Source organism: Lipophrys pholis, assembly GCF_963383615.2.
Source record: "Lipophrys pholis genome assembly, chromosome: 8".
Classification (NCBI taxonomy): domain Eukaryota; kingdom Metazoa; phylum Chordata; class Actinopteri; order Blenniiformes; family Blenniidae; genus Lipophrys; species Lipophrys pholis.
In genome coordinates, this window is record NC_137630.1 from 30,446,341 (window position 1) to 30,457,528 (window position 11,188).

Here is an 11,188-nt window from a genome sequence, read left to right on the forward strand (position 1 = left end):
CATGAATTAGGCTTACTGGTGTTTATTAAGTATTTGTATCGATACTCGCTGTCAGCAAGTAGCTAAAGGTTAGTACTTTAAAGAAGTGATATCGGCGCGCCCCTCGTGTTCACCTCGGACCCCTGCACAGAGCAAATATAGAGCGACAGCTGCCAAAGCTGCGGAGACGACCCCCGTGTGGACAAAATCGTAAATAAAACACGTCCGGGTCTGAAGACGGGGCTCCGTCCAGGCCACCGAGGAGTCTGTGTGATGACCCCCCCCCCCCCCCCCCCCCCCCCCCCCACCACCCCCCGACCCCCGGTCGGGACGACCCTTTACTTTCCCCAGTGGAATCTGCACCCGTGGCAGAAGGCGGCGAGCCGCAGGGCCTCGCGCCGTGAAACCCAAGAAGCTGCTGAAAAGCCAAACCTGGCCCCGCAGACGTACGTCCTGCAGACGAGCGGCGGGGATCAGCAGAGCCCTGTGATATTTAATCAGGCTGGAAGCGTCCCGTTGCATGTGCCCACAGCGCCTCGCCTCCTCTGTCGGCGAACACACACACACACACACACACACACACACACACACACACACACACACACACACACACACACACACACACACACACACACACACACACACACACACACACACACACACACACACACACACACACACACACACACACACACACACACACACACACACACACACACACACGCACGCCAGGGATAAGTGGTCGCCTGCTATAAATACAGAGCTGGAAGCTCGGACGGAATCCAAAAAATAGAAGGGAGGGAGGAGGAAGAGGAGGAGGAAGAGGAGGAGGGGAGGTTATGGCTAAAACATAAAGAGCACCTGTTAATAAGGCGTCAAATGTGGGGTGACGCCATTAATCGCAGGTTCATGATCTGCATCAGTTTGAACAAACTCTTATTTATTCCCTCGACAGGTCACAGTGTTTTATTTAAAAACAAAAAAAACCTTTCCACCGTAGAACATCAACATCAATACACCGTTATGTTTACTTTGAAAAGTAATGTTTTTACCATATTCTTGAAACTATAGGATTTTCAACATTCAAACAATCATGAATGATAACCATTTAAAACGTCTAATCAGAATGTTCTCCAACCAACACAACAAAAGACACATTGAATTGTGTAAGTAAAGGTTTAAGTTCCTTCAAACCTTCCAGCATGACTGTGGTAGCTGTTGTAGCATTAGCATTAGCATGACCACCCTGACATAAACCCAAAGAGGCGACAAAAAGAACCACAAACTGCCCCAAATAAATAAAACTACAAAGTCCCCGAAATGTGTACAAACCTTGTGCCTCCATCAACCGGGCGCTTGGAGAACTTTAAATTAACTTTAAATTAACTTATTTGCATTCCTTATCCCACTCTCTGGCTCGTTGCGCAGTACTTCCGGTTTTATAGCCCTTCAAAATAAAATATCTACCGTTTCTATTAGAACTTCCGGAAAACAAGTAACACCAGTCGAAAGGCACCTTCAAAATAAAACTAACAGCAATAACCAGCTATTTGGGTCATTTACACTCTGATGTCCAATCAACTCATGTCCTCAATCACGTCCACGCTGCTGTCCAGAATCTGTGGCCTAAACATGCACAACACTTCCAGACAAACGAGCCTGAAGGTTCGAGCCTCCGTCACAAAACGATCTCCTGCCAGAAGCAACAAGACATGTTGGAATCTGGTTCACTGTTCTGTGACCCCGAAGACATTTTTCTCTCCAGGTACAGACGACGTCTTTCTAATTCTGTATTTTCAACTCGGTGAAATACTTGAAATGTTCTTAATTCCTATCAGGAGTTCTAGAAATTTTAATGAAAACAGATTTCAAAGTATTTTGAACTAGAAGGTTTCATTAAGATTGGCTCCATGTTGAGATGTTGTCATTTTGATCATTACGGACATTTTCATCATATATATATTCTCTGCGCCACGACAAAGGAGAAATGTTATTTCCCAGCCCAGTTAAGATGAAACTGAATGTGGCCCCTGAACTAAAATGTGTTTTGTCACCTCTGGTTTATTCTTTCCCCATGAAGGTCATCAGCGGCTCGTAACACAAAACGTTTGAAAAGACCTGCGTATCGCGGCCTGACAGCGCCGTGGATTTGGCGGGGGAAGCGATGTCGGCAGTTTTGGCGCCAACTTTGTGTGCGCGCTTAGTCCATTCAGGCGCTAATGAGAATGATAATTTGTGGCTCGGCTGACGACCTCTAACTTCCCCTCAATGGTGACTTCTCCCAGGGGACGCCATGGCGTCGTCCCCGAGGGACCTGCAGTCCTCTGGAGGAATCCTTTTCATCCCCGGAGAGAGAGAGAGAAACAGAGACAGAGAAATCTCTTCCCGCCTGTTTCTTATCTGCTACATCAGTGAGTCACAACCTTTTTCTTAAAGGAACGAGATTATTTTTTAAGTATTCTAAACCTCAGCGACACTCAGTATGATTATTAAAAAAGTTGAAGGAACCTCATGACAAACACTAAACCAAATGTGAAATACAGTCCTTTGTCATATTGTGGTTGGGAATCACTGGCCTCACTGGTTCTATACGCTTTTACTTTTTAATTTACTTTGGGGCCTGATGTTTGACACCCCAGCACCGATAGATAGATAGATAGGTCTTGTGCTTTCTGCATAATTATATGTCATAATGTAGTTGTTTTTCATTCTAGTTCTCAAACTGGATTTCTTGTGTTTCCCCCGGGCCAAACTGGACTTTTCTTCTTTATCTGGCCTCAGACTTTCTGCTATAACTGGAATTCCACAGTTTCAGAATAACACACCCTGAGCCAACTTCTCCTGCAGCTGGATCTCCGTGTTTACACCGGACAAGGCGCCTTTCTTGGCGGCCACGTGAGTCAGTGTGTGTGTGTGTGTGTGTGTGTGTGTGTGTGTGTGTGTGTGTGTGTGTGTGTGTGTGTGTGTGTGTGTGTGTGTGTGTGCCTCCTCACCTCCGCAGTGCGGCTGCACGCCCCGACCCGGGCCGTGGTTGGCCGGACCGGGTGGGCCGGGCCGGGCCAGGCCTCGTCGGAGCGCCTGCCAGCGGGGATTTACCGCCTGGCGCTGCGCCCGGCCGCAGGCAGACTATTTCGCTCGGTTCTCACGACCTCAGCCCCACAGAGGCATCTCTGAACTATTAACTCCGACACGGAGGCAGGAGGACGAACCGCAGAACCCACGCGCGGCGGGGAGGCGCGGCGCGCGCGCTGCCAGCCGGAGTTTCAGTCTGTTTCTGCGCCGCAGGAGGAAACTACTGCAGGAGTTTCACTGCCACTTTCTGACGGTGTCATCTGCAGGGCACCGGGCGGGACTGAGGAGGCAGGTACTCAGATTAACAAGGCGCCGCAGCTGCAAACGGCGCGTTAATTCACGCAGCCATGCAGTTTCAATCAATCCAACTTTATTTATAAAGCGCTGAAGTGCTGTACAGAGAATAAATGAGGTTTAAACGTGCACAGTTCACATAGAATAGATATAGACAATGCAATAAAACAAACAGGATAAAAAGATGTGTTAAAGCTGCATAGAATGCAAAGTCAACCATGGAAAGTGTTTCTGGAGGTTGGGACATTTGAAAACATGTTAGTTCAGAAGCCACAAACAACTTAATGTAACATAATTCTCTATAAATAGAAACTTTGAAGTTTTACTTTGTTGTGGCGCAGAGTATTTGATCAAAATGTCTTTATTTTCTATCACACACAAAAACAAAGTTACAACTGAAAATGACTACAATCTCAACATAAATCCAATTTTAATGACGCGAAATACAGTGAAATGGCCTAAAAAACTGTTTTAGATTTGTATAATCTTTCTTGCAGTATGCTAAAACTTCTTTAAATCCCACGTCTGGATGGATAGTTTTTCGTCATATACTGTCTAATCCAGGGGTGTTAATGTTAATTCAGGGGCCACATGCAGTCCAATCTCATCTCCAGTGGCCCTGACCGGTAAAATAGTTTAAAATTTAAACTTTTCAACTAGTGGGGCAGAGTTTAAGTGATGAGAATGTCTTTATTTTCACATATACTAAACAAATACTATGCAAACTGACTCCAATGTCAACATAAAACCAACTTTAATGATGATAAAATACAGTGAAATCAGTGTTTCCTGGCATTTTGCTTGGTGGTTTGGTCAGATTGGAGCCTCTCGCGGTCCGGTTTTGGCCCACGGGACTTCAGTATGACACCCCTGTTTTAAAATGAAAGAGTTGTTGATCCGTGCTTCTGGTGGCCAGTTAAGCAACAAGTCTTGAGGCCTGCGCCATGCAGCCGAGGCGCACCGGAGGCGCGCCGGCGGAGTATTAAATGTTGAGGGGTTTTGACCGGCGGTCATCAGGCTGTAACCTAATCCTCGGTGCAGGGGCCCGATGACTGCAAGTGGCTGACACACGGCCAGCGCCATGCCGCCCATCACAGAGACACTGCCCCCAGTTCCGGAGCCCACGAACTGGAGAAAGATAGGTTTACACCCAGGGATAAGCAGAGAGGATTTGGGCTGGAACATCCTGCTGGAACTGTCATGAATATGCACCAAAACAAATTTAGACCACAGGTTGAGAATAGAAAAGGGCCCTTTAAATCATCTGTCTGTGCGTAAAATGGTTTGGGAACGTACTTTTGAAGTTTTTAACCTCCTCTAAGGTGCATTTATTTTGTTGTGTTGACCTGCTTCAAAGTTTGTCTGCCTTCAAAAACAAAGTCCACAAAGTTCCCTCCTTCTTTGAGGTGCGGGTCCGCTGGGAATGGAATTGAACAATTGACGCACAAAAGGAAGCGAGGATCTTTCCATATTCTCCTTTCACTGAGGCAATCTGTTAGTGACATTAACCCCTGAGCGCATTTCCCAGGCTCATGAATAGGGTTTAGGACTTCTTAAAGCTCCCGCTGCATATAGGATGAGAACCTTTTCAGGCATTTAATTACCTTTATAGCAATAGAAAAATACACCCCCATTGTCCCCCGGACTGGTCCCTGAAGGGCCAGATGTAAAGTGCTCCCGCCAAACTGGTGACAAGGTGGCCACTTAGAACTTGGTAGGATAACTCATGCAGATGTTCGTGGTGGGAATATGATCACCGTGTCTCTCTACTGCAGCTCCAAATGCTTCAATTCAGTCATTGCAACCTTTACGCACAAAGTGTAACTTTTACGCACGGCGCACATTTTTACGCACATTCTTCCCAACTGATGATAGAAACAGGCTGAAGACAAGGATTCGTTTGAAATCTCATTTATTAAAACAAGGGGTCACAACCCAACTTTTTTTTTCTTTTAAACACAGAACAACAAAGAATATAAAACACCGCTTTGGTATAAACAATCAATAACACGTATGTACGAAACTAAACCTTTTCATAAAAAAGTACTTCATAGCAAAAAATCTTTTAAACTTTTTTCCATCTGTGTGTTTTCCACCGACTTCCAAATGTTGGAATCAATAAATTATATGTAGGAAAAAACAAAACAAAAACGCGCCATTTAAGGCCACTTATGTTCCATAAAACGAAACCAAAGTCACTTGGGGAGGCATTAAGTGGTTAGTTCGCCGTCCCAAAGTCACGGGTTCGAGCCCGTTTGTGCAGTTCAGTGTGGAAACGGCGGAGGAGCTACCACGGCCGCCACACCGGCTCGCTGCTCTCCGAGCCCGTGCTCACTCCCACCGGACTGACCGCCTGCGACCCCCCGGAGAACGACGTCATGCCATGCACCGGGGACGCTGCGGTCGGCGCCGAGCTGCCGTGCACCGGACTGGCGTTCACCGCCACCGGCACTCCTGCGTTGGCGTAAAGCGGGATGACGGGCGCCGTGGCGGAGGCGAAGGCCGGGTTGGGGATCAGAAAGGCGAACTGTCCGTCGGTCGCAGGCACCAGCTGGAACCCGCCGAACACTTTGGGCGACACGGCCTCGGCGGGGCTGAGCTTGGAGCCCAGGGCCGCGCCGCTGACTGGCAGCGTGGACGGCAGCTGCACGTGGAGCGGCTGCGCAAGGTGCGCCTGCTGCGACACGGCCTGCTGCGGGTAGTTCATGGACATCATCTGGCCCATGCAGCTGGACAGGTGGCTGAGGAGCCGCGACCTCACCTCCGTGTTCACGCCCTCCGACGTGGACAAGAAGCGCGTGACTTCGTTCATGCACTCGTTGAATCCGGCTCGGTACTTGCTGAGCACCGTGGCGTCTGCGGAGAGCGCTGCTGGTGGAGACAGAGGAGGAACGAAGAGATGAGACTCCGTGTCCATCGGACCAGGGTTCATTGTGTCCGATCGCTCAGGTGAACTTACCGCTCATCTGCACGCGCTGCAGGTTCCTCAGGTGTTTCACCGTCATCTCCAGGATGTCTGCTTTCTCCAGCTTGGAGTGTCTGGAGCTCTGCGCAAACAAACGACAACAGCTTTAGTTTGTATTCTTGACGCAGATAATTAAACGCTTCCATTAAATCCCCTTCAAGTCGTTGTACTCACATCTTTCTTCAGCGCGTCCAGGATGAGCGTCTTCAGCTGCCCGAGACTCTCGTTTATTCTCGCTCTGCGGCGTTTCTCCATGATCGGCTTTGAAGACTGCAACGAGTAATTAAAATAGAATTAATCAACGGTTTATGTGAGGCTGGAAAAACGTGTTTGACTTGAGAAAAAAAATCCTTACTTTTCTGTGCTCGCTGGCGTTTTTGGGTTTGTCCGGGGTGTGAGATCCGTTCGCGGGAGCTCCCGCAATGGGAGACGCGGTTTGCTTCTCCATCGTGTCAGCGGGCATCTTCAAACCGAACCGGGTGAGAGTCACAAAGAGTAGGGTGGGAAAAAACGAAACGTCAATAAATCCTCTCGGAGAACGGAAACAGAACGGGGGAAAGCCCGACAGTCGTGTTCCACCGCTGCGTAATCACAGAGCGGTCATGTGCGTGCGGGAGCGTGCGGCGCGCCGTGTGCGGAGCGACTCTCCACTTCTGCCGCCGACACACGCCGCCGCGCTACTTATAGACGGCTCGCGTGCTCCCGGTTCGTGTGAAACCTTCTCTGCATTCTTTCCCACACTCGCCTCAGCCAATCGCAGAGCGGACTCACCCATCGGGCGCGGGGCAGACCGCTGATTGGACAACGCCCCCGCGGGCCGTCAGTCACGCGCTGCTCAATCAGCCCTGCAGGGACAAACAACAAAGCGGAGCGAGCGCGCAGCCGCGGCGGAGCGCGCGGCGGCGGCCGGACTGTGAAGTGATAAGGAGCGGAGGGAGGGAGGAGGTGAGGGAGGGAGGGAGCGAGAGCTGGATGTTTGTTTCCAACTTTGTTTCGTGCTCGTGAAAAATGTTTGGAGGCTTTTTGGTGCGCGTCTTGTGTGTGTGAGAGCCACAGACGCTCCGGTGTCAGAGAGTCTCTCGGGGCTGCAAACTGCAGCGCGGAGTTCTGTTCATTCCAACAACCTGGAAACCTGCAAGAATTAAAGAATATCGAATGCATTCATATCTGGCCGGAAAAGTCTCATTGCTATTGTTTATTACTTCCCAACAAATAGAACGTGCCATGCCAACTTTACGCATTCATTTTTACGCACAAGAAAATATCTAATTTCACCTTGTACTATTTATTTTGGTTATCTACTACATGTGTATATTATATTCACGTCTATATATATTTCATGTTTGTTTCTGGAACAGGTGCGAAACAACTTTCACTTTATGTTATAGATGCATAATTACAACTCATAAGACTCGAGATAAGATAAGGTCATATGAAATACAAATTGTTTAAAATTGTACATTTTCTATAAAATGACTAGTTGCATTAGATGAGTTCTCTATTTTAGTGATAATTATTGTGATATTGAAATGCAAGTTATTATATCATTATTATAATATTGTTATTATGTTATATAGGCATTCATATACAAATGCGTAAAAAAAATATACGTGTTTTCCTCCATAAACACAAATGCGCACTCACATCTATTTTTAAGACTCCTCTCGAGCCTCCAAGGGGAAGACATCTGTAATGGCACGCGAGGCGGTTTGCAGCAGCACGCATTAAAGCCAATCGGCGCGCGGCCACTTTATGCAAATTACGCACGGATACTCTCGGATTGGCTGCGTGAACGGCTCCGTGTCAGCCATCCCCGGAGGAGGGGAGGGAGGGAAGAGGAGGAGGAGGAGGAGGAGGAGGAGGAGGGAGTGGGCACATCTGTCCGCGTGCCATTCGCGCAGCCCTCTCCGGTTTGCGCAGCGCACGTGCCAGAACCCGCAGATTATAGCTTGTTCAAAGAGCATATAATGTCAGGGTTGATCATCTGGAAGCCTTACATTAAGACAGAATAGAACAGAATAGAATAGAATAGAATAGAATAGAATCATTACTCTTAAATTACATTGAGCTACAGACAGAAAATATTACATTCCTTTTCTTCACCTTCTTGAAATTGCAGGTCTGCTTCTTTTTATAAACATCATCCCCCAAAACTGAAACTTTTTCTTTCCAACAGAGAAAATCTTAATCACATAAACACATTACAACTATTAAACAAAACGATTTTGCACATTTTACTGCTTCCATGACTCAAATACTGACGGATTATGTGACCGTGGGAACTGAAGATGATATTTGGAGTCTTCACTTCACTTTGGACGCGTTCAGAAAGGCGTGTGAAGGAGAAGTGCGCCATCTAGCGGCTGGAACTATTCAACCTCATGAACAAGACACAATAATATGATTTTTTTTTTTTTAAGTATATGAGTGCGAAATGAGAAGGTTTAGTGAAGATATTGTTTTGAAGTCGTTTCATTTCTCACCTTTTGTTATCAATGGTCATAACCAGTCTAGTTACACACACACACACACACACACACACACACACACACACACACACACACACACACACACACACACACACACACACACACACACACACACACACACACACACACACACACACACACACACACATACCAGAGTAAAAGCAGGCAGAGAACATTAAAACGTCACACAGAAAGGACCAGGCCGGTATTTGAACCCACAACCTTTTCACTCTAAGGGATGTAAAGTAGATACTTCTCTTAATGTTAATATCTCTTATAATATATTTGTTTTTCTTGTGGAGATTTCTGGAAGATAAAACCTCACTAACGATTCTGATCCTTTTTAACAGTCACGTGTGTAGAAATCATCAAACTGAGTTAAGAACCTTTTTAAATAGTTTACTCTCTGTCGTTCTTCCCCATCAAATATTTCACCTTCTCATTTCACTGTTTCTAAAGGAAAGTATGAATTATGTCAACCTTCATTTCTAAAGCATTTCACTTCCTGAAAGTATATTTTTTGGGGGATGAGAAGAGTGTGACTGTAGCTGCTGTACACAGTATTTGCAGGATCTTTGTGGCCTTTCAGACACATTTCTAAAGTTTTCTCGTCTCTCAAACGACGGCAGACTTTGCCCCTCGTCCTTCAGGCCCGAGCTGGAGCACAACTGATAGATATCAATATGTCACAAATGTATCTGCATAACTTTGTCAATAAATACCTCAAAGCAAATGCTGGATTACATTGGCAATGTTTCCATGTACTGTGAGTTCATGCTGCTTTGGGTTGTGTGAAAAATAAATCTGAGCTGCTTTCCACAGAACAGAGTTCAGAGCCACAAGAATAAATGACAACAACAACAACCTCTCTGCTACTGAGTTGATTCTGCTGGGAATTAAAACTAAACCATTTAGTGTGACGATGTTCTCCTTGCGCGTTGTCGTTTTGAATTCAGAGAACATGAAATTCAATAAAACACTAAGTATTCAATACAATTACTGAATAATAAAACACTGGACAGTCCCTGTCATGCTCACGCTGGTCGAAGGATTTAAAAATACTAAAATAGATTTGTTTGTGGGTCAGAATGTAAATCACAGGATCCGGAACATGTTGAAGCGGAAGGATATTTAAAGAATTTCTATTCTATTATATTCTTTAATGTTATGTTCCCCCAATGACCACCAGGGGGCACATGTCCGTACATGTCCGTACTTCATAAATAGATTGAATTAAAATGAATGAAAAGAAGAGTAAAACCGTCTCATTATATGCTGAATTTCAGTTAATATCTGATCTGGTTAATGTATTTCTAGACTTATATCTAGGATGTATGGGATCAAAAAGAAAACCTGACAGACGTGAAAATATCTTCATGTATCTCTAATATTACAATGGAGGAGAGATTTTAGTGACTTTAAGATGCTAATTCTGTTTGCATATTATAAAATGTACTCAACATTTTCATCAAGCAGTGGAACATAATCCCAATGTTTTATTAAATCATACAAACCTTTAAATGCTGTAAACTCCATTTATCTTAACTGCAGTCACCGTCCTGCAAAACTGATCTAATTCAGCGAAACCGACGGCGGACTGACGAGGAAGCAGGTTTCCAGTCCATCAAACACAAAGATTCAGACACACACATCTGATTTAATGACCAACTGTTGCAGGACATCCTGCAGGTGCACAGGAGGAAGTTTAAACTACGTCTCCAGCCTGGACTCAAACCCACAACCAGCTTCTGTGAGGCCAGACCACCTCACCACCGTGTCATGAGGTCTCAGCTTCATCACCTTCACTTCAAAATGTGAAATGACGCACGAGACCGAGAGAATATTCAGGTTTGTGTTTATGTTTATTCAGAACGAGAGAATTGAACCAGAGAAACAAAAACTGCAGGTAAATTCCTGAAAGTCGTAGGAAGTATGAACTCTGGTTGTTCTGAGTATGTAGACTCTTTCATCACGTATACTCTGCATGTAAAATGAGCTCCGACAGGAAGGAGAACAAACGACGGATGACCATGAATCTACTTGAAGATAAACGGGCCGACGTGTCACATCATGAAAAAAAAAAGATCCACAAAAAGAAGTGAAGCAGTTTTTAATGTGTTGTGCTTCTAAAACCGGTTTTATTCCTCAATGTGTCACGAGGTAATTATGAAAATGAAAATCACTTGTGGCGTTCCTCAAGGCTCCGTCATCGGGCCTCTTATATTTAAGAACCTTCCTGCTCCGTCTGACTCAGATGATGGAACATCTCAACATCTACAATGAAGATGCAGATGAGACACAGCCGGGTGTTTCACTGAACCGGCTGAATTAACACAGAAAAGAAATTAACTTTGTCATTGTTTTTTTTTTCTTTCCCCTAAAGAAGAAA

At 45.7% G+C, this 11,188-nt stretch overlaps 1 protein-coding gene across 2 annotated transcripts; it reads right to left on the reverse strand.

The window, feature by feature from the left end:
* Nucleotides 1-5,242: 5,242 nt before the first annotated feature.
* Nucleotides 5,243-7,037, reverse strand: her9 (hairy-related 9). 2 transcript variants are annotated; one of them, XM_080468726.1, is made up of 4 exons: nucleotides 6,666-7,037; nucleotides 6,485-6,580; nucleotides 6,305-6,392; nucleotides 5,243-6,216 (listed from the first exon to the last, which is right to left on the reverse strand). In XM_080468726.1, exons 1-4 carry the CDS (start codon nucleotides 6,771-6,773, stop codon nucleotides 5,633-5,635), a joined length of 876 nt encoding a protein of 291 aa, XP_080324852.1. In that variant the 5' UTR covers nucleotides 6,774-7,037; the 3' UTR covers nucleotides 5,243-5,632. The 2 variants fall into 2 exon arrangements, with proteins under 2 accessions (XP_080324852.1, XP_080324853.1); XM_080468727.1 differs by having other exon boundaries at nucleotides 5,243-6,213; nucleotides 6,666-6,989.
* Nucleotides 7,038-11,188: the final 4,151 nt, after the last annotated feature.